At 39.2% G+C, this 20,763-nt stretch overlaps 1 protein-coding gene and 1 long non-coding RNA gene across 12 annotated transcripts in view; one reads left to right on the forward strand and one right to left on the reverse strand.

The window, feature by feature from the left end:
• LOC309713520 (calcium-activated potassium channel subunit alpha-1a) overlaps positions 1 to 19,784 on the forward strand; it is a 101,353-nt gene extending 81,569 nt beyond the window's left edge. For 5 of the 10 annotated variants that reach the window (XM_082545199.1, XM_082545202.1, XM_082545201.1 and 2 more), the window contains 10 exons: positions 135 to 228; positions 4,477 to 4,600; positions 4,960 to 5,184; positions 6,967 to 7,159; positions 8,093 to 8,206; positions 9,464 to 9,594; positions 10,759 to 10,953; positions 12,394 to 12,512; positions 12,610 to 12,831; positions 17,589 to 19,784. In XM_082545199.1, the coding sequence (XP_082401325.1) occupies positions 135 to 228; positions 4,477 to 4,600; positions 4,960 to 5,184; positions 6,967 to 7,159; positions 8,093 to 8,206; positions 9,464 to 9,594; positions 10,759 to 10,953; positions 12,394 to 12,512; positions 12,610 to 12,831; positions 17,589 to 17,610 (1,439 nt within the window). In that variant the 3' untranslated portion in view covers positions 17,611 to 19,784. The other 5 variants (XM_082545204.1, XM_082545205.1, XM_082545208.1 and 2 more) reach the window with 3 other exon arrangements.
• LOC309713528 overlaps positions 17,757 to 20,763 on the reverse strand; it is a 180,476-nt gene continuing 177,469 nt past the window's right edge. For both annotated transcript variants that reach the window (XR_014278599.1, XR_014278600.1), the window contains exon 4: positions 17,757 to 17,826. This is a non-coding gene — a long non-coding RNA (uncharacterized lncRNA). The remainder of the gene's footprint in view (positions 17,827 to 20,763) is intronic.

Here is a 20,763-nt window from a genome sequence, read left to right on the forward strand (position 1 = left end):
TGTATATTATCTCTTTGAATTCACTGACCTCAAATTGTGCTGTGCTGTTCTTTTGTTGTCCCTGCTGTGTGGATCTTTGCTCGACTTCTGATCATTTCCCGCCATCATGCTGTTTCTTTGGCATTTTGTTGCAGTTCAAGAGGACCAACAATCAGCACTATCACCCAAAAAAAAGCAACGTAATGGAGGCATGAGGAATTCTCCAAACTCCTCACCTAAGATTATGAGGTAGGTACCACAAGGAGCTATCTGTCTTTGGGTTTTTACACATATAAATTCCCTCACCATAAAAATACAGATAGCTTCTTTAATAGCCAAATGTTAAACGGCAACAAAACACAACAAACTGTAATCACCGCTCGGTTTAGTTTAAACACAAAAACTACTTGGTTAGGTTTAGGCTTGGTTTAAACTATGCTTTATCAATTCAATTCAATTTTATTTATATAGCGCCAAATCACAACAAAAGTCGCCTCAAGGCGCTTTATATTGTATAGTAGATACAGAGAAAAGCCCAACCATCATATGACCCCCTATGAGCAAGCACTTTGGCGACAGTGGGGAGGAAAAACTCCCTTTTAACAGGAAGAAAGAGAGAACTTTAAGAAATTAATATAGCCACTACAGTGACCATCAAAACGATGAAAAAATATTGCCGTAAACAGTTTATTTTGCGACACCACGAAATTAAACGATAATCTAAAATGAAATGATAGACGTTTTTATATCGTAATCCGATATATATCGTTATATCGAACAGCTATATATTATATTTGTTGCTTAGTGTTGGGAGGGTAACATACAGACTAGCTTCCTGCTCATCATAAGAGTAATGAAACCAAAACAACTTGCCGGACGGTATAAAAATACTCTGCAGGGATCTCCAGTCAGGTGATAATCCTTTGTTGGTTTATAACTATAAGCATAATCAAATAATCTCTTTCACATTACACATATCAATTTAACCTCTTAGGGACATAAATATAGTCATTAATGTAGCTTTAACAAAGCTTTGATGAAGAAAGTACAGATACCTGTGCTTTAGGAAGAAAACCAGTACTTGTTGGATTAAGCAGTGCATTACAAAGAGCATCTGAAAGAACATTTTTCTACGCTCCTTTTTTCATGGAAAATATGTCAGCCTCTGAGATGAGCTCTATGCCACAAGGTTTCATGTGACACCCACAGACTACAGTTCTTAAACAGGCCTGGCACTAATGACAGCACCAGGCAGTCAGAGGGGCTCTAAAGGATAGATAGCCCAAGGCTATTCATCTATTGTCGGATCCCTCTGAGGTCTTTTCAGCACGTAAGGCCACAGATGATATGTATCATCACAATGAAAGGCGAATTCAAATGCTACCTTGCTTTTATCTTGTCTCGTGAAATTAAATCGTAGCGTATTGATCTTGACTGGAGATAACACTGTTATTCAACAAGAACCCATTAGAGGGACGATAATAATAGTAGTCACTGTCATTAAGTGCAATGTTATAAGGAAGCCAGGCAACAGGGAAGACCTGCAGCCTGATGTATACAAAGTGCAACAGCACAAATGAAATTTAATTAAACCTGACAGATGACTTTATGTTCTCACTGCTAATATGGCTGCGATCTGCTTGACATTTGGAATTCAAACCCACATATGTCTGTATTGTTTAATACCATCAGATACAGTACAGATCAGCAACATTCACTATTTCTGGAAAAAAAATATTGCTTTGTATTATAACTAAAAGTGTCAGTATGCATACATTACCATTTCCTTTGATGTCTGGTCTCTGTTTTTTCCAGGTGGGCGTTTGCCCTTTATTTATTTGGTTCAAAGTGGTTTGAAAGTTGAATTGCTCCAGGTGATTTCCAGGCTCTTGGGAAGCAAAACCAGGCTTTTCCAATGCTATCAGCAAAAAATCAACACACCAAACCAATCCATCTACTTGCCATGCTAATACTGTGCAGTACAGGTGGATGTGATATTTCGTGCAGCGTCTGCTGCCTACACGCTAGAGAGGGATTCGCCGTGGTAGCCTAAGGGATACTTCATTGCAACAAGCAGAGAAAAAAACATCTGGGTGTATACTATATCAAATGTGTTTTTACAGGACCCGCGGCCTCAAGGCCTTTGTAAATAAGTAATGATCAACAGATTGGCTGTGGGTTTTGAAGAGCAGGCCTTTGTCAGTTTTCATGATGTGCCGGGTTTTCAAAGACTTTGCCTGCTCTTAGTGCTTGTGTTAGAGAGAACTAGTGCAGTGCTGCCGAATTAGAAGATCGACATAATGTGCATGTCTGCCTTCTTCTTTATGGCTCTCTCAGCTGTCATTACGCTCCTCCAGAAAACACCTGGCCTTATGTTTCGGGGTAATGATGTGTGAAGTCTTGTCAAACGTGTCATCATAAAGCAGTGAATTATGCTGCTGATCAGTTTGAATCTTTAGAAGTACACAGAAGTGACAGTCACGGACACTTCTGCGCTGTTTAACGAAACAAACCACGCAAGAGGAAAAAAAAAAAAGCGATCACGTTTCCACGAGACAGTTCGCTTCTAGTTCCAGCAAACTAACATGACCCGTCTGGAACTTAGCAATGACGACCTCACTGAAATTAACACCATTTCCACGGGCTCCTTGATGGGTCATAAGACACATCTAACTGCGGGATGTCATAACGCGTTTGGTCACATCGGAGTGCCGTGACATACACGTCATGTCTGTTACAGAACTGCTGAGGCAATTGGCAGTGCAGGGTAGTGACAGGCCGTCATGGCTGACAGTGAGCGATAGCTATCCTGGCAGAGCTCTGCCTCACCAGTCATCTTCACAAGGACAAACTGAAGTGACAGCGGCTCCACTGAGTGAGTGGTGAAACATTTGACTTTTGATGGAATATTTAGCCAAGGTGTAAAACCACTAAATGCTTTCACTCTTATTAGAATTTGAATTGCACTCTCACGTGGATTTTAAGCACTGTAATTCCAGTTTTTTATGATCATTTATGATTGTCCTGGCTGTAAACCTGTAAACCTACAGTTTATCAAAGCTGCCGCCTCCGCTTCTTTTGATTACACAGAAAAAAGAAAAGCGGCGATGTCTGATTTCATGCAACCGACAGTCTAGAAGCAGCAAATGGGAGTGAGTGCCATTGTTTTTAGGACCCCCGCTTTCAATATATTGGAGTGTATTTAATTATTTTTTTATTTCACGTTTCTGTTAACATTGTACTTTAAAAAAAAAAACAAAAAAACATGTGCACGCTTTGACATTGAAATTTTATCGTACACGCGCTTTTCAAAGTGAAGCCGCATCGACAGAGAGGTAGAAAAGACATTTCCCTCTACTGCTACTTATATTCTTGAAAGGACATCCAGGTCTTGCCTGGGGGTATATGAGCCCAAAGGTGGGGGGTTTTTCGGCTTCAGTCTCTTGGAGCCTGAGGGATGGTAGTTTCAGCTGACACTTTCATACATACTTAACATGTTACTTAAGGTGTCCATTCTTTTGAGGTACTTGGATGGATTAAAGAGACGCTCTTGTTACGAGGGGAGGACTTGAACAATTTAAAAGGTTTTGGACAGAGACCGAAGACTGTTGTCTGGATTTTCAGAAGACAGCATCTTTAACTTTGATCTGAATCTGACAAAGTTGATTTAGGGCAAAGGGATTGTGTTGAGCAGTACTGCTAATGTGGCTGGTCACGTATATCGGTTGGCTTCGGACAATCTTTATGTGAGTTTTCTTCCGCAGATAAAAAACTTTTCGTTGGGATCAGCTTGATGAGATGTTAAATTTGGGTAACTTACAAATTTCTGTTAATCTTTTTCATACCATAGATCATGTGTTTGATTATTCTATTACATGCATCAAAACCCTTTATTTAAATTAACTGTATGACTTCATAAGATCATATCCCCCTGACCAGAACAAGCGTGATAGAAATGCAGGTACTCGTGTTGGGAGACAACTTTTAGTGGTCAGCGTTAATGTTCACCAGTGAAATTAGTTTATATAGTTCTGATGGTCTGTTTAAACATTAATACCCTTCACTTTGGAAAGCAAATACGGTTGGGCAAATTGCTGAAATATTTAAAGTCTGGTCTGTTAAAGCTTTTACCACGCAGCGCACTACGTCAAAAGCCGTATGCAGTAAGGGGGCGTAATTGCATCTCCGTGCTCATGCCAGTCAACGCAGTGTGTTGCTGCCATCTTCTTCCGCCTGGCTGCCGCTGCTGATGTCACTCTGCTTGATGACATGGCAGTTTTGTTGGCATTTCTGCAGATGGCCTCTGACAGGAAAACGAAAAGAGGAAGCGGGAAAAACTAGGAAGAAAGCAACCTTTTTTTTTCTTTTTCTTTTTTTAGTAAAAGCGACCTATTTGCAGATTGCCAAATATTCTTATGGTTAATTTATAAAATGTGTTTTTTGTTCAAATCAATGATATAATTTCACTTTCTCCCTCCCATCTTTTTGTTTGATTAGACATGACCCACTCCTCATCCTGGGAAACGAGCAGATTGAGAGCATGGACGAGAACGTAAAGAAATATGACTCCACGGGGATGTTTCACTGGTGCCCGTCCAAAGACATTGAGAAGGTCATCTTGGTGGGTCCTGCTCCTTCACTCGGTACACGTCATTTGTCCCGACACTCTTCTCCCTGGTGACAGATGTGTCATGTCACAAAGCACTATCAGAGGTTGACAGGGCACTTAAACACTCTGTAATGAGGTGTTTGACATGTCATTTGCTACAAGAGTGCCCTGCACTATGGACAATTTCTTGTACTAATACATATGCCATTTTTCAAATTACTTTCATTGCAGTGCAGAACTGCATGATATATTTTACAGGGGGGGCAGGCTCACTGCAAAAGGAGAAAGCGCTAACATTTGTTGGAAATGCCCATTTATGCAAATTCCAGCCAGGAACATATTGATCCCTTATCCCTTTCTTTCCCTCTCAGACACGGAGTGAGGCAGCCATGACTGTTCTGAGCGGTCATGTGGTCGTGTGCATATTTGGAGACGTGAAATCGGCGCTGATCGGTGTCCGAAACTTTGTGATGCCTCTGAGAGCAAGCAACTTTCACTACCATGAGCTGAAGCATATTGTGTTTGTCGGCTCCCTTGAGTATCTGAAGCGGGAATGGGAAACTCTGCATAATTTCCCCAAAGTCTCCATTCTGCCTGTAAGTAGAGAAAAATCACTAATTTCAAATGTTTATCTAGATCACGTCAAAGTGATGCCTTTGTTTTTCTAAACTGGTGTGCATATAATGCTCATTAACAAATGTATTTTGTGGGAAACGTGATACTGTTTCATCAGTATAAAAAGCACATTGTTATTTTGCAAGCTGTCCTGCAAAATGCTCATTGTTAACAAATCTTAAAGCCATCAACAATTTGTGGTTTTCGGTAGAATATTAAATCCTGGACATTACATAATGATTAATATTTATGTGGTTATGCTAGCAAAGAATTTGGCTAGGTTTAGGGGAACATTGTGGATTTGATTATGCGAATTTCTGCCTGGACTTTATTAGGGAAGCTATGCATGACTCCCAGAATAAGGAATCCTTATTTATCTTATATTGGACTTAGTTGCATCCTGTCAGTTCATCTGCTGTGTTAAACAAGCTTCAGCGCTGTTCCTTCACCTTGTAAGCCAGATTTCTACTGATTGGCTACAAATTTCAATCAGACGGATAGCAGGTGGCTCACAGCTAAACCTCTGTACCCGAATTGATTATATGGAGGTTATTCTCTCTTTCTGACATCATACAGTGCCAGAAGGGGAAAAAAAGTCAGAAAGCTGCGCACCAAGGGACAGATTTATAAACACGTTGCATCAGCACAAACTGGGTTTAGGTGTAAAAAATAATAAAAAATTGTATTGTATTGTTAGTATTTACAAAGAGATAGCAGTGAGAAGATTATGCGTAAGAGGTGACAACTTAAAGATGTTTGCATGTATGTTTCTGAGCGGTCCTTCAATAAGATGCAAAATATGGGAGGAGAATCTCCAAAAGTTGATTCTTTTCATCTGGATGTCCACATGAACAGAATCAACTTTTGGAGATTTACTTACCCGGACGATTGAACATGCATCAAGACATGGGAGGAGAATATTTAAATCAACTGCACGAATCAACGTAGAAATTTTTGCAATAGACACTAAGGGCGATCGTGGCTCAAGAGTTGGCAGTTCGACTTGTAATCGGAAGGTTGCCGGTTCGAGCCCCAGCTTGGACAGTTTCGGTTGCTGTGTCCTTGGGCAAGACACTTCACCTACCGCCTACTGGTGATGGCCAGAGGGGCCGATGGCGCGATATGGCAGCCTCGCTTCTGTCAGTCTGCCCCAGGGGAGCTGTGGCTACAACTGCAGCTGCCTCCACCAGTGTGTGAATGTGAGAGTGAATGAATAGTGGAATTGTAAAGCGCTTTGAGGGCCCCGAAAAGCGCTATATAAATGCAATCCATTATTATTATTATTTACTGCTAATTGCGTTGATATTTAACACAGAAAAAAACATGTCTTAACTTGTGCACTTTATATGAACTGACTGTGCTTGTGTTTATAGGCACAACCATTAAACTAACCACACCCATGAGCACTATGAGGATTTCGCTCACATGCTTTTTTGTCCCATTCAGTAAATCTGGCCTGAAAAGTCTTAAGCTCGAGCTTATAGTGAATACTTGCACATTCGCTGACCTCATTATTTGAAACTTTGTTCATGTTTAATATGAGCATCCACAATTTTTTTTTGTTCCACCATTAAAAGACTTTGTGAAAGACATAATTAGCAGTAGCAGCATTTGTCAGGACTCGCCAGCAGCGCGTAGTATAATTTGGAGCATGCACACGAGGCCGACAGAAGTTTCGAGTTTGCCTGCCGTTCAAAACTTTGATTTATTTCTTGTACCTTATAGGTGAGATAACAAATTCTCTCCTTCACTGGTTCTCAAAGGGCACACCGTTGAGTAGGGCAGATCTGAGGGCTGTCAACATCAACCTCTGCGACATGTGTGTCATTCTGTCAGCCAATCAGAACAATATTGACGATGCATCACTGCAGGACAAAGAATGCATCTTGGCGTCACTCAACATCAAATCTATGCAGTTTGATGACAGCATCGGGGTCTTGCAGGCTAATTCTCAAGGTAAGGAGCGCCCTATCATAGTTCACTGCACTGCCTGGAAGGGACAGGGCCCTGGCACAGAGAATATTCCTCAGTGGGTGCTGCTTGGCTGACCTGGTGTCACTGTGTTTGACAGTAAACCCAGCTGACTATTCCTCAGGTTACTGTAACAACTGGTTTCTTCACAAACTTAATTGGTGGCAACAAGCACAGCTCTGGCACAAGAGATTTGCCTGGCTTGCACATTGTTATTTTTCAATATCTGAGACTACTTTCATAAAACTAATGTGTGCAATGTATTAAAATTGCATGTTATAGCTTTCTAAATGACACTTGAAGCACTCAGTTAGCTTCAGATGGTCTTCAGTAAGGGGCCATTATTTGGCACTGAGAGAAATCCTTTTAGAAACCTTTTGGCCTCGCGACGGGTGGAGGGTGTGGTGGTGGTAGGGTCTCCAACAATTTCATTATTCCTCTAATACATGTATGACCTCGCATGGTGCTGCTTAGTCAGCAGTAAGTGATGGATATCACAATATACCCTATGTATTATACATACAGCATCACTGATTTAATGTGCTTACTTGTCAGTCTGAGGAAAGCAAGAAATGTCAAGTCAATTTGGATTCAATCTTGCGTCACTGATTTTCTATTTCATGACTCCATATTGTACATGCTTTTTTTTGCATATGTTTGTAAAATGTTTCTGTCTCCATGCACACACAATCAAAGGGAAACAAAATGAGCTGTTTGTCACATCTATTATATATAAATCAATACTGGTCGTTGTCAAGAATATGGTAACACTGCACTTTACACCTCACTCGTGGCTGCAAATAGATGAAATAGCCCCGACACATTAGTTCTGCTGATGTGCATTATCGTAACCTCTAAAATCAAGTACTGAACCTAGTATTAACTGATGTGCTTTGTGTGACATGTATGTCCATTAAGGCTTCACACCACCAGGAATGGATAGATCATCTCCTGAGAATAGTCCAGTCCATGGACTGGTGAGGCAGACCTCTGTCACCACTGGAGCAAATATCCCCATCATAACAGAACTAGGTATGGTTTGCTGCTACGTGTTGATTGATATGCTAGCTCTGCTGTTTTATGTTCTTTTCAGTGTAGTAGTTGTAAACAAATCTCCGAAAACACAAATTATGCAATTAGAGGCTGTCATCACTTGATTAACTGTACTAAAAGTGGAATTTGTTTATGCTTTTGTCCCTTGTTGACATGTACCAGTAACTGTTTTTCCTTAACACTTGTCTAGCGCCATTAGCAAAGCCAGGCAAAAAACTGCCTGTGATTTCATTCAGTCAGGATAAAAGCAGTGGGACCAGCATACAAATGATAACTGAGCTGGGTAAGAAGAAGTGCCTCTGTCCTGTACTGCAGTGTCGTAACTGCTGCTGCCTCCATATCAGCTTTCTTTTGATTTCTCGTGCTGCACAAGAGGCTCAGTCCATTCCCATGGCATCACTTTGAGCACATTTTACCCTTGGTTCTGGTTGAAATTGCCTGTCTTGTTTTGGCTCCCTATCTCAAAGCAAAATTTCTCCCTTTTATTTTTCTAAGAATTACAGGGTCTTTGATCCCTCAGAAGTCCTTGTGGCTGTTTTCATAGCATCTTCTGTCGGATCACGTTCTCTGTCCCGTGCCCTTCTTTCATCTCAGCCCTGTCGATATGACTGACATTTATTTCTGTCCTCACAGAAGAAGCAGTTCTCCAACTAAATTTTACATCATTACTTTCTTCCAGCTACTGCATGTGTTTTTGTGCTCAAAGACATCTTTAAAGAAGGTTCTGGGGCAATGAAATACTTTCATTTGACTTGACATGCAAGTACAAGTAATTGGAAGTTCTGTCTTGGATTTACAAGACAAACAATGGCATAATGGTGTTACTGATAGTGACCTCAGGAGGACTTCAAGTTAAGGCCTGGAACTTTGACAATATGCATGGTGTCATGAGTGTGCATGAATGGCCTGGATATGGAATGTGGCAGAGGCAAGTTGGCCACAAGGCTGGATACAAACACCAGACACATATGTCATTTTAGTTCTTTTAAAGAAACTAAAATGTGGTCCAAATTTGGAACTAAGCAAATGAGGAGAATATGCGAAACTATTCACCGATTTCTAATACAGTCCATATCTGCTGCTACTGACTGTTGTGCACAACCGCTGTATTGTTGTGTCCTCCTCTTCACGTGAATCAAGCATTTGCCATGTTGGACTCAGTGTGCAGTAAAAAAAACCCAACAAAAAACAAGCTGAACTGAAATAGCTAATAAAATGAACACGTTTACCCCATAGTGAATGACTCGAATGTTCAGTTCCTGGATCAAGATGATGACGACGACCCAGACACAGAGTTGTACCTCACACAGCCTTTTGCCTGTGGGACAGCATTTGCAGTCAGTGTGCTGGATTCCTTAATGAGTGCGGTAAGTCAAAAAATCGAATTTCTAATAACATCTGCCAATTGCAAAATAGGTCAACTAAATAGTCACGGTATCGACTGATATTAGCTACTTACTGATAAAGCTGTATCAGCAGTCTTAAGAGCTTGAAAAGAAGAAGATTGGGCTTTTGATTGTTTCACTTCAGTCCAAGAAGCAAAACGTGGAGAATCCCAGGTATTTAAACCCTAATAGGGCTCTGCTAAGCTCATGTGATGAAACACATGTTCATCTCCAAAGGGGAAACTCCCACTTGGGTTTAAATACCTCCATAACCTTTTGGTTATGGAACTGAAGAACCCTCTTGGATGAGATGAAATAAAAAATATAACCCTTAATAATGACACATAACAAATGTTTTTTTGTGTCGTGTGTCTAAAAGAAAAAGAATAACCGCTAATATACTGAATTCTTTACTGCCAAATATCGTATCAGTATTGTATCGGTTTTAAAAATCATATATTGGCCGAGCTTTACAACTAAATCTAAAAAAATAATACAAATAATAAAGTAGGCACATTCTGGTCCTCTGTTAAAAGAATGAATGACAAGACTGGAACTTGTACAAGGCATGATGGCTTCATTTGTCTGCCTTTCAGTTTGAGTGAGGTTAGAACAAAGCTGCCTTCAAGTGTGCTCCAGTGTAGACAAAGGTAATGCTACCTAATGGACAGCCCTCATCCATCATCTGAGTCAATAGTGCTGTCAGCAGCCAAGGGAGATGTCACCATGCTGTACAAGCAGGGGGAGACAAGCGACTGCAGTGAAAAGAAAAGGGGAGACATTTGCCCTTGTTAAAATCAGCAAAGCAATAACTGAGGAGGGATTAGAAAGATAACAATTACAGAGAGGAGTATATCTTCAGGTTTAGTGTGTGGTTTATAAAGCGGACTTTTTTTCTTTCTTATATAAAGCTAAGTAATAAATCCTTGTACAAGTGTGAACATGGACTCGCTGCTCTGATGGAAGTAGGTGTGACCTGCAGTAACTGGATTCTCCTGTCTTTTCACTCCATGTTCAGGCCAATGTGATGCGACAGAGCAGGGTTAGATAGCACCATTCAATCTGCCTGACACGCTGAGAAGGTTCAGTTGTGACTTTGGGAGTGTTTGCTTAAGGACTCACCCCCCTCTAACTTCATTCCTTCAGACATACTTCAATGATAATATCCTCACCTTGATCCGGACGCTGGTAACGGGCGGGGCGACACCGGAGCTGGAGGGGCTGCTGGCAGAGGAGAATGCATTAAGAGGTGGCTACAGCACACCACAGACCCTGGCAAACAGGGACAGGTGTCGCGTGGCACAGCTGGCCTTGTACGATGGGCCCTTTGCCGACCTCGGGGTAAGTGATTGGTCTTGTCACCTGGGGGCTAAGGACATTTTTGTCAGCTTGCTTTGTGGGAGCTGCTGTTACTGAAGGATGCAGAGTAATAGGGATGGGATGGGGATGTAAAACTGTGTTGAGTGATTGTGACATAGCTGAAATTGTATAATGAATAGAAAATAAAGTTATATTTATCTATAGAATGAGCATCAAATAAGTATTTTGGCATTTATTTAAGATGTTAGTTTTAATAGCATATTGTTAATAGCATATTGACTGATTGTTAGCACTTACGTAGATGGATCAACTGAAGAGCCAGATGCATTTCTCAGGTCGTGTTTCAGGTCTTTGCTGGATGTTTCCTATTTCTTTTGGACACAGCTTTCACACACTGGTCATCTGCTGTAGAAAGATTTTAAAGCCTGCCACTTTTTCTTTTGTCCTCTACTTGTTCAGTTTCCTCAAATTTTTTAAGGACGCACTACACACCATGAGATATACCAAGCTTCAAGCTAATATATTTTGGGAATTTACATTTGTTGGTCCAAAAATACTATGTTTGCTGGTATTTTTCATAAACCCAAATCAACTAAAGACATGGGAACAACTGATGGGTTTTGTGACAGGTTGCTAGTAATGAAGTGACTAAGATTTCAATTTAAAATCTCTTATTTTGTTTTCCTAACTCATCCCGTCTGTTAGGTCCCTTTATTTATGCTTGAATGATTCATATGATTAAAAAAAAAAAAAAAAAATCCTCTGACAGTGGTCAGGTACAAGAACTGAACTGAAAATGACGGAAAGCAGCCAATGTCCAAAGAAAAACTAAAAGCCTTCAGAAAGCTTGGAAAGCTATTTCCGAAGACAACTTAAAATTTAGTCTGACTCTTAGGAAGCTAAATATAAACAAAGGACGGGTGGCTCAAGACTCCTGTACAGTACTATAAATGGCAGAACAAAGCTAATGAGCCAAGGAGGCTTCTTTTATTTTGTGCTATGGCTCTCTTAATATTCTCTAATATTCCATGAAATCCATCATTGCTTTACCCTGGTGACCGAATCCTCTAATTGTGGCAGTTCCACTTCAACTGGAATGAGTTAACTGTGTGCTGTAAAATGTTGTTGAATGCTTGTGTTTCTTGTCGAGTTTGTAGAGTTATCTGCTTAATTTCCATGACTTTCTGCTTTATTATCCAGCTGTATCAGATAAAGACGTAATGCTATCACTTTTGATGCTAGAGATCTATTTGCTGATTTTATTTGAGTGTGGTCAGGAGACAATTTTGTCCTTCATTTACATAGACAACAGTAAACAAAACAAAGAGCATGCAAGGGAAAAGAAAAGACTACGCTGTGTAACACAGATTCTATTTTTCTATGACGTTAATATGTATTTTTAATGTTGGTTTTACAAAATACAAATTGTGTACTCATCAGTTTTGTGTTGCTCTCTTACAGGATGGTGGTTGTTATGGTGACCTGTTTTGTAAAGCCCTAAAAACCTATAACATGTTGTGTTTTGGCATCTATCGGCTACGAGACGCACATCTAAACACACAGAGCCAGTGTACCAAACGGTATGTGTTCTTGCATTTGACTGAAATCCAAATAATAATGGATTCATGTATTACTTTATTTATAACTGGCCTCACATCTGGTCCCTTTTTCCTCTAGATATGTCATAACCAATCCACCGTATGCATTTGAGCTGGTGCCCTCAGACCTGATATTCTGCCTGATGCAGTTTGACCACAACGCTGGCCAGTCTCGAACCAGCCTCTCCCATTCTTCCCATTCATCCCATTCTTCAAGCAAAAAGAGTTCCTCCGTCCACTCTATCCCCACCACCAACCGCACCAACCGAGCCAAAAGCAGGGACTCGCGAGACAAACAAAAGTATGTGCCCCTCTAAAGCTCTGTGACTGTCTATGTCCGTGACCGGTGCCTGCCGACAGCGTTTGCCTTGTTTGTCCAGACAGACTTTCACACGTCTGAGTGTCAAAGTGTGTATGTCCGTCTGACGGTGTATGTATGTGCCACTTTTGTGTTTAACAAAGCAATTTAGTACAGATTGGGTTTCCACTTTAGCAGGATTGGCTAATATTGCAGGTCAAAGAATAACTGGAACTCCCCTGGACTGAGTTTCATTCCATCCATTAGCTGTTTTTTTCCCACATTCTTGTGCATTTGAAAGCCAAGAACAGTAGTAACATCCTGACTAGTACACTTTGAGTCAAGTGCAAATATACATCAGGGTTTCTACAACTAATTCTGTCCAGTTAACCGCTTACCAACTTTTAATTAACTACGAAAGCCTTACCTATACACACAGACTCCTCTCAACCTCCATCTAATGTGGAAGAAAAGGATATTATTATATATGTGACACTGGCAAACACATCATAGAACATGACAAAGTAATTACCCTCAGGGTAGTAAGTGACAAACATTGTACAACCTCCATCTTTCCTTTTTGTTTTGCTAATATCCAGCACCTCTGTGATTATGGCCACCGTCTCTTTCCACTTGTAGCATTCCAAGTTTTGTTTAATTTCGAATTAAAGCTGAAACTTATTGTACTAAATTGCACTTTTAAAATTACACGTCTTAAAGGTTCATGTCATGTCAATGAATTCTTGCACATCGTGTCCTCTCAATGCCTTTTGATTTGCGTTAGAAAGCTGCGCTTTTAGTTAAATGTTACTTGCCACCGTGAACTATTAGTTATGTCAAGACAATTTGCAAGCATAAAATGTTACGGTTGTTAATAAAGTTTGACCCGCACAATGTGAATGTCACATTTCAGTTTTATTCTACAATTGTTAAACTTTGTGAAGAGACATTTTCATGTATTATGATTACCACTTGTATTACCAGTAATTAGACTGGTAAACTGAATCAGAATTTCTATGCACCGCTGCAAATTGGGCCCGTAACTGCTTAAAGTCAAGGTTCAATGAAGTTGTGAGTACTACACTGTCAGCATACGGCAGCAATAGCTAGCATTTTTTTCTCTACAGAGTATTCGACCTGCAACCAAAGGAGCTGGAATCCTTATAATCTTCTTGTTGCCTTTGTCTTGATTTCACAATTTAGGTCTTACTTCAGTTTGAAGCCTTACTACACCTGTGGTCTCCACAGATGACACTATAGTTGGTGTGAATCGCTATAGGAAGGCGTTTCTGCTGTGGAAATGTACATGGCATTCTATCTAACTCTTAGCTAGAAGCAGGGATAGTTATTCAAAGTAGATTTCGTACTTCCAGATTTTATTACTTTGGCTAGACTTTCCCAATTCAACATCATGTTTGGGCTTACCAAGTCCCCGACCACATACACTTTTTTCAAGTGATTGATAAGCTGACAGCTTCAACCATAGTGTATTCAAGACACAAGCAGCTGACTGGATGATACCACTTTGATCAGTCATCAATCTTTTATAATGGTACCACGTATACCTACAAGTTTTTTTTTTACCAGATGTACAGAAGTCAGAGTTTAGATTGTGTAGATAATTCTTCACAGGTGGCCACAGCCCATTTTTAACAAAAGCATGTCCTCAAATGTATTTGGCTTTTCTTTCTCTCGATAACTCTAAAAAGGTAAAGAATCCATTTCCTATCCATAAGCTTTCAACTTGCAATTTGCAATATAGAAACATAACAGCTGTAAAGCATTACACTGTACAAGAAGACAGAGCCTCTAAGCTACACTTAGAGTTTCACGACTTATCTGTACACTATGGTTGTTCTCTATAGGCTGTACCAATGTAGTGCAAGCCTACCAGGTCCCATAATGAAATAATGCCTTTGTTAAGTACACTTAACCTGTACTTTTAGTGCAATATACCCTATTATAATTACACTGTGGTGTCTGGCAGGTGTTTGTTATAGAGTGCCTGCAAGTTGGCATAATGAATCAGGTGAATCATTTAATTAAAGACTGTAAGATCGATATATAAAAGGTTGTTGATTTCTTGGACTTTTGAAACCAGAGAGGTTGGAAACCGAAGACACTTCATCGCATTCGCCATCACAAGTCTTTAGATAATGAGCATTCCCTGTAAATCCTCCTTTATGAGTTGAATAACAGTCATAATTTCCCAAATAAACTATATTATCTGAAACTATTGATTAAAGTCACCAGTTGCATATTTACTGAGTTCACAGACTAATGAAGCTTAGAGCTATTTTACCATGTACGTCTATACAACAGGAAGTCTCATTTGGAACCAGGGAAATAATTCCCTGCTGGGCAAAGAACATTGGGGCGCTTCTGTATCGGCTCCACTTGTCAGGCTCAGGACCCACATCCATCTTTTATACTGTCTATAAGTATGCCTCTGTGCTTCCGAATAACTCATTTTATGTCTTTACTAATGTATGTTGGACCATAAAGTACAGACTTGTTTGAATCACAAAAGCTTGTTTGTGCCATGTGCAGTATTTGTATTTGCATTAATTACTAAATGTTGTTAATCAGGCCTGTCCTTAAGTTCATGGGTTCGGTTCATGGGGCCGGTTATATTTATTGAATATATTCCCGGTATGGATGGGGTCTAAGATTGTTTGGTTTAATTGTCTGTCTCTGAGTATATATTGATTACAGGTATCTCAGTATTTTACTGTCATTAACACAGTGAAGGGACTTTGCAGAATTGACAGAGGTATGCATTCTACAAATAATAGCAATATCATAATATTTTCACATTCATTCAAAGGGAATGCTTATGTGTCACAGCTGCTGAATGAACACTACAGGCTTTTTATGGTTAACAATACTGCTCATGCTCAGTTAATACGATGCATTGCACTTTTTTACAGAGATCCATTTAACACACCAGTGTATTCGTTTGATTTAAAAACATCTGAAGTGCAGCTGCATGCTGGTATTTCCATCTGAAACTTGGAGATAATTTTTTAAAACTGCTTTAACAATAGGCATGGGAAGATTATGGCTGTCTGACATGCATTATTATGCTGGATGCATAATAATGGCACTTAAAGATATTTTTACATGACCTATGTTGTTTTTCGTTATCTTTTTTTGTGATTAGTGGCAACCTACTGTTTAACCTACTCCAAATCCATACGCAATGAGATCATCTGCTGGTTTTATGCCTCCGATCTTCCTGCTCTGCCTTTTCTGTTATTAATGGTCGCATTAGTATTTTCCCACTTAGCTTACACGTAGTGTACTACTTTCTCTTTTCAAAGTGCAACAAGGATAAGTAGAGTTGGCCAAGGTATGGAAGTGAATGAATATGCATGATATTACATACTTGCACTGAACACGGTCATGTCCCTGCTGACATGTTGCCCTCTGAATGAAAGCCAAGTAGTTTAGCATTTCCAAATGACTGCTTCAGGAGAGCATGGTCGTGACCTAAGCAGCACAGTTCACAGCGGGTTTGACTGTAGAATGTGTGACTGCAACTGAATGGTTTGATGCTACATTTTACTGTTGTTTAATGTTTTGTTACTGGCAACATGTGTCTGCTGGCACATGTATTAATGCACCACAGTATAACAGCCTTAGGTCATGACCATGAATCACATTGTAGAATGTCAGGTTATCTATTTCCTTCTTAACCAGAAAAAGTTGCATCAAGCCAAAAGTTTGAAGTCTTTTATAAATAAAAGGTTAGAAAATATACAATAATTATGAAGGTGGAAGTCCTGCATTAACTTGTAATTTGGTAAAGAGATTTTGCTTCACTGGAACTTGCATGTCTTTAGACTCAACAAAGCTGCATGCTTCATGGCAGTATATTTTTAAAAAATGGCCATAAGATGAATGGCATTATGCTACAATCGCACTAGGAGACAAAAGTAGAGACAGCAACACAATCAAAATTATTGCAAATGTGCACGATGAACCTGAGATCTGTTGCCTCCGACCACTCGCCGTCACTTGCCCTCTCAAACTGCACCAAGAGTCTGCTCTCAGTTTGCAGTTGAATGGTAATTAAATTAGTGAAAATCACAAATCTTATGCTACTCTTGTCTACATGCACAGAAACATCTTACATTCTAACCTAAAGCAGAAATTCCACAAATAGTTGCTACGGGATGGAGATTAAAGTGCAAAATTGCACAGGCACTAGGCAACCTTGCTTTCTAGATTAATAAATAGGGCGGCAGTTACTTGCAAACATTCGCCAATCTGTGTGAAAGTGATTACAGTTATTTGAAGACAGTTTGCCTCCCACCAGGCGATCTGTGCAGTGCCATTGCGTGCAACACCCTCAATCCAGAGGTGGAGGGTGTTGCAAGCTCAATCGCTGGGCAACCAGTTGGCGACCATGACTACTTGTAATAGACCCCTGACAGCAAAACAATTAAATCCAATCACTGGGCAAATGCTAATTTCTCCTAATCACAAGGAGGTTGCTGTCCTATTTTTACACTAGCGTGATTGAAATATTAGAGAGGGCGGTAAAAACACAATGAGTGATATTTTCCCACCACTAAAAACTCACCGTGGAGCTTAAAATACCTTCGTAAAGCAACAATTTAGAAAAAACATTTTTTAAAATGTTATTAGTGCATGTAAAAATGCATCATATTAATGCAAAATATTTGACCTCCATGTAGCATTAACTGTCTGATGTCCTCCCTTCTTGTCTTTTTATGATTTTGACTCTTTCTCAGAAAAGACATGGTTTACAGATGAGCAACAGAATACCCACCAGAGGACCATAAAGCTCAAGCCTGTGAATACTCTCGCCGTCAATCACATCAGTCGATATACTGTACATCCGCAAGCAGCTTGATTCCACCCATCAGAGAAGCAGAGCACAAGCGCTGAGTTCTGGACGCGTGCTGGTTATTGGACTCCTAGAAGACTCATCGTGTAGGCGTCCGTCCGGAATCTGAGATATCGCCTCATCTGCAAACGCAAATCATCATTTTTTTCATCGTATACGGCGAACATGTACTGCTTTCGTCATTCACCTCTGCAGCAAGTTTATTTTACGTAATCTTCATTAAAGACAATCGTTGTCAAATATCACAGTCACTCAGCTATTAGTTTGCACAGCTAACCTTTAGCAGTGGCCAGACTCCATGACTTTTTTGGTTTATTTTGGGGAATGATGGTCACGTCAACAAGAAAAGCAATGTTAAAAAAACTACTTCTAATACTGCGAAAAGGGGTGTTTATTAGGATTAATGGATCAAGTTTTGCAATTGTAAAAGTTGCCTTCTTAGCTGTGTATGAACAACTACTACTACTTCTGCATTTACGTTAACCAATGTTGCAGAGTTAGTCTGTACAGTATGTTTAAAATGTGCATTTTACACCCAGCTGCAACCCCACCACAATGGCATTGTTAGTGACTGACTCTCAGTGATTCCTTTGCCATTTGGAGCTAATTCACAACATTTGTGACAGTTACGACGGCCAGTGTCCATATGTAAATGGCATTTGGGTCCAGCCTTATCTGAATCCATTTATGTTTGTCTTATTTTTTTTGCCTTTTTTCAGGTGTTATAAATGTTTTCACGTTGCTATTTCAAGTTGTCCAAAACCCCGGAAGTGTTAACAAGTATCTGCATCTGCAAAATTTCTTTTTGTTTTTTAATAGCCAAATATGATAGAGCTGTTTTTGTTGGGTTTTTTTAAATTTTGGTTAAATTATAAAACAACCAAAAATCCAAAAGTTTGTTCATTTTACATTTATCCATTTACTTAAGTCACTATAAACAGCTAAGCCAAATGCTATGACCATATATGATAGACTTGTAGGTAAGATGAATGTAAAAGCCACATATCGCATAAAGTGGGCATCATTTAAGTCCTCCTTTGGCTGTAAGCACTGCCTGACACAGGATTGTCTTGGAGGCCATTAAGCAACTTGTATGTTCTCCATGACCAATCTTAATGCCATAAACAGACATGATTTTTGTTGATGCACGAAGAACAGCTCTATCATAAAAAAAACAACTGAATTTTTGGCTATTTGTTTTTTTTTTGGAATACTTTGTTTTGTTTACCTCCTCAATGACTGATTACATATTTCATTTCCACTTGCTTCTAATAAAGCACCAATCATTTGTTTCTGTTTGGAAGCACAGAATAATGTGTGTGGTGTTATTAATCATGTCTTATTTTAATAATGAATCACAGCTATACTGGCACTGTTGTCACTTTACTTTAGGATCAATGAGGGGGAAGGAAAGGTAAAAAAAAAAAAGCAAAGAAAAGCACATATTGCTCCATGAATTTCTCGATCCATATATGACACATAACAGTCCAGCCTAGGATTCATGTTGGATGTAAAATGAGAGAGGTTGTGACATTTTTACTGGCACAGAGGAAACCCAAGCTGTCCATCCCTCAGTGCCAGTAATGTGCCAGGCAGTGCTGAAGCCAATGGAGGACTCTAGGAAGACCCACTGCTGCGAAAAGAGGCTTCTAGTTTAGTGTTCTTAAAAATTCACTGGAGATAGCTACAACTGTCGCAAACAGTCTGAGAAGTCTTAAAACTTTTTTTCTTCTAAATCAATCCATCATCAAGAGCAGCGCCTGAAAGCAATTCAGTTGTATGTAAATGTGTAAAGCTTAATGTGAAGTATTTTTTTCTAGTGTGTTCCCGTTTGACAGTACCTGTGGGGTTGAGAGACATTCAACATTGCAGTCTAGTCTGTATTATTTTGTGCTTTTTTTTTTTTTTTAGCACATCGTCAATGCCAGTGCTAAGTTGATATTTCTGACTATGTCATCATACACAATAATAAAAACTGTTTATTGTCTTGTACAAATAGCCTTGTATATAAATTGTACATGATTTCATTTTGTATTTTCACAAATTAAAAGCAGATGTATTGTGTTCTATAATATGTCTTGTCTCTTTATTTTCTCAGATTTTAAAAGGATGTTAATGATGTTTTACACACACACGCGCACCCCAAAAAGGAGAAAAATAAATTACACTATCTCTTTGATAACGCTGCACAATTTTAGATCACGTGACACAGAACACCTCGTTGTACCCTCTTGGATAATGGCTGATGTAAAAACACACTCCACATTCTCACCTGAGGGATGGAGAGAGCCCATCATCGTGCTTGTTAACGATTTTTACACACCATGGCTCTGTGGGAGACTGTCAGCATGCCAATAATATTTACAGTCTAACACCTCGCAGAGAGGCCGCTGATTTCCCTTATCCTCCTGCCAACAGCAGTGTCACCTCTTCTTAGTAAACAAACACGCCTAACTATCAAACTAAAAACAGTCTATGACTACTATATATGTGTATTATTTACAAAGCAGTGATTTACTGTGTCAAATTATAAATGAGCTGACACTTTTTTAAAAGGGTTACATTATCAGCTATTATTGCACAGAACATTAAAAAATGTTATAAAAAATATATAAATGCTAAATTTTTGGGTTAAAACTAAAGGTTTTGAGTTTTGTGCCTCTCCTAAATCACATGAGATTGCTGGTTTGTGTCACAAAAAGTGAATAGTTGTTACATAGTCAAGTTTGTGACAGAGAGAGGAAAGTAACAAAATTGTACTGTAAAAGATTACATTTTTTTATGCACTATTAAAATATTTTTCTTTTCTTTTTTTTAAAAGGGCAAATATTTTGAAAAAAATCCAAAATAATAATACATTCTCAGTACCAGTATAGCTGAAATTTTGGTGACTGTGTGTAAATGTCAATTAAAAAATGGTCAGTTGTCTTAAATAGTATAACAGTAATTAGAAATATCCAACATAAATAATAACAACAACAAAAACAACAATGATTATATTAAGCAGAAGAATAAGAATAAACTTTCTTTATAGGATCTTTTAAATAAAATTACAAAGG

The sequence above is a fragment of the Aulonocara stuartgranti genome (genome assembly GCF_965226115.1).
Source record: "Aulonocara stuartgranti genome assembly, chromosome: 8".
NCBI classification, from domain to species: domain Eukaryota; kingdom Metazoa; phylum Chordata; class Actinopteri; order Cichliformes; family Cichlidae; genus Aulonocara; species Aulonocara stuartgranti.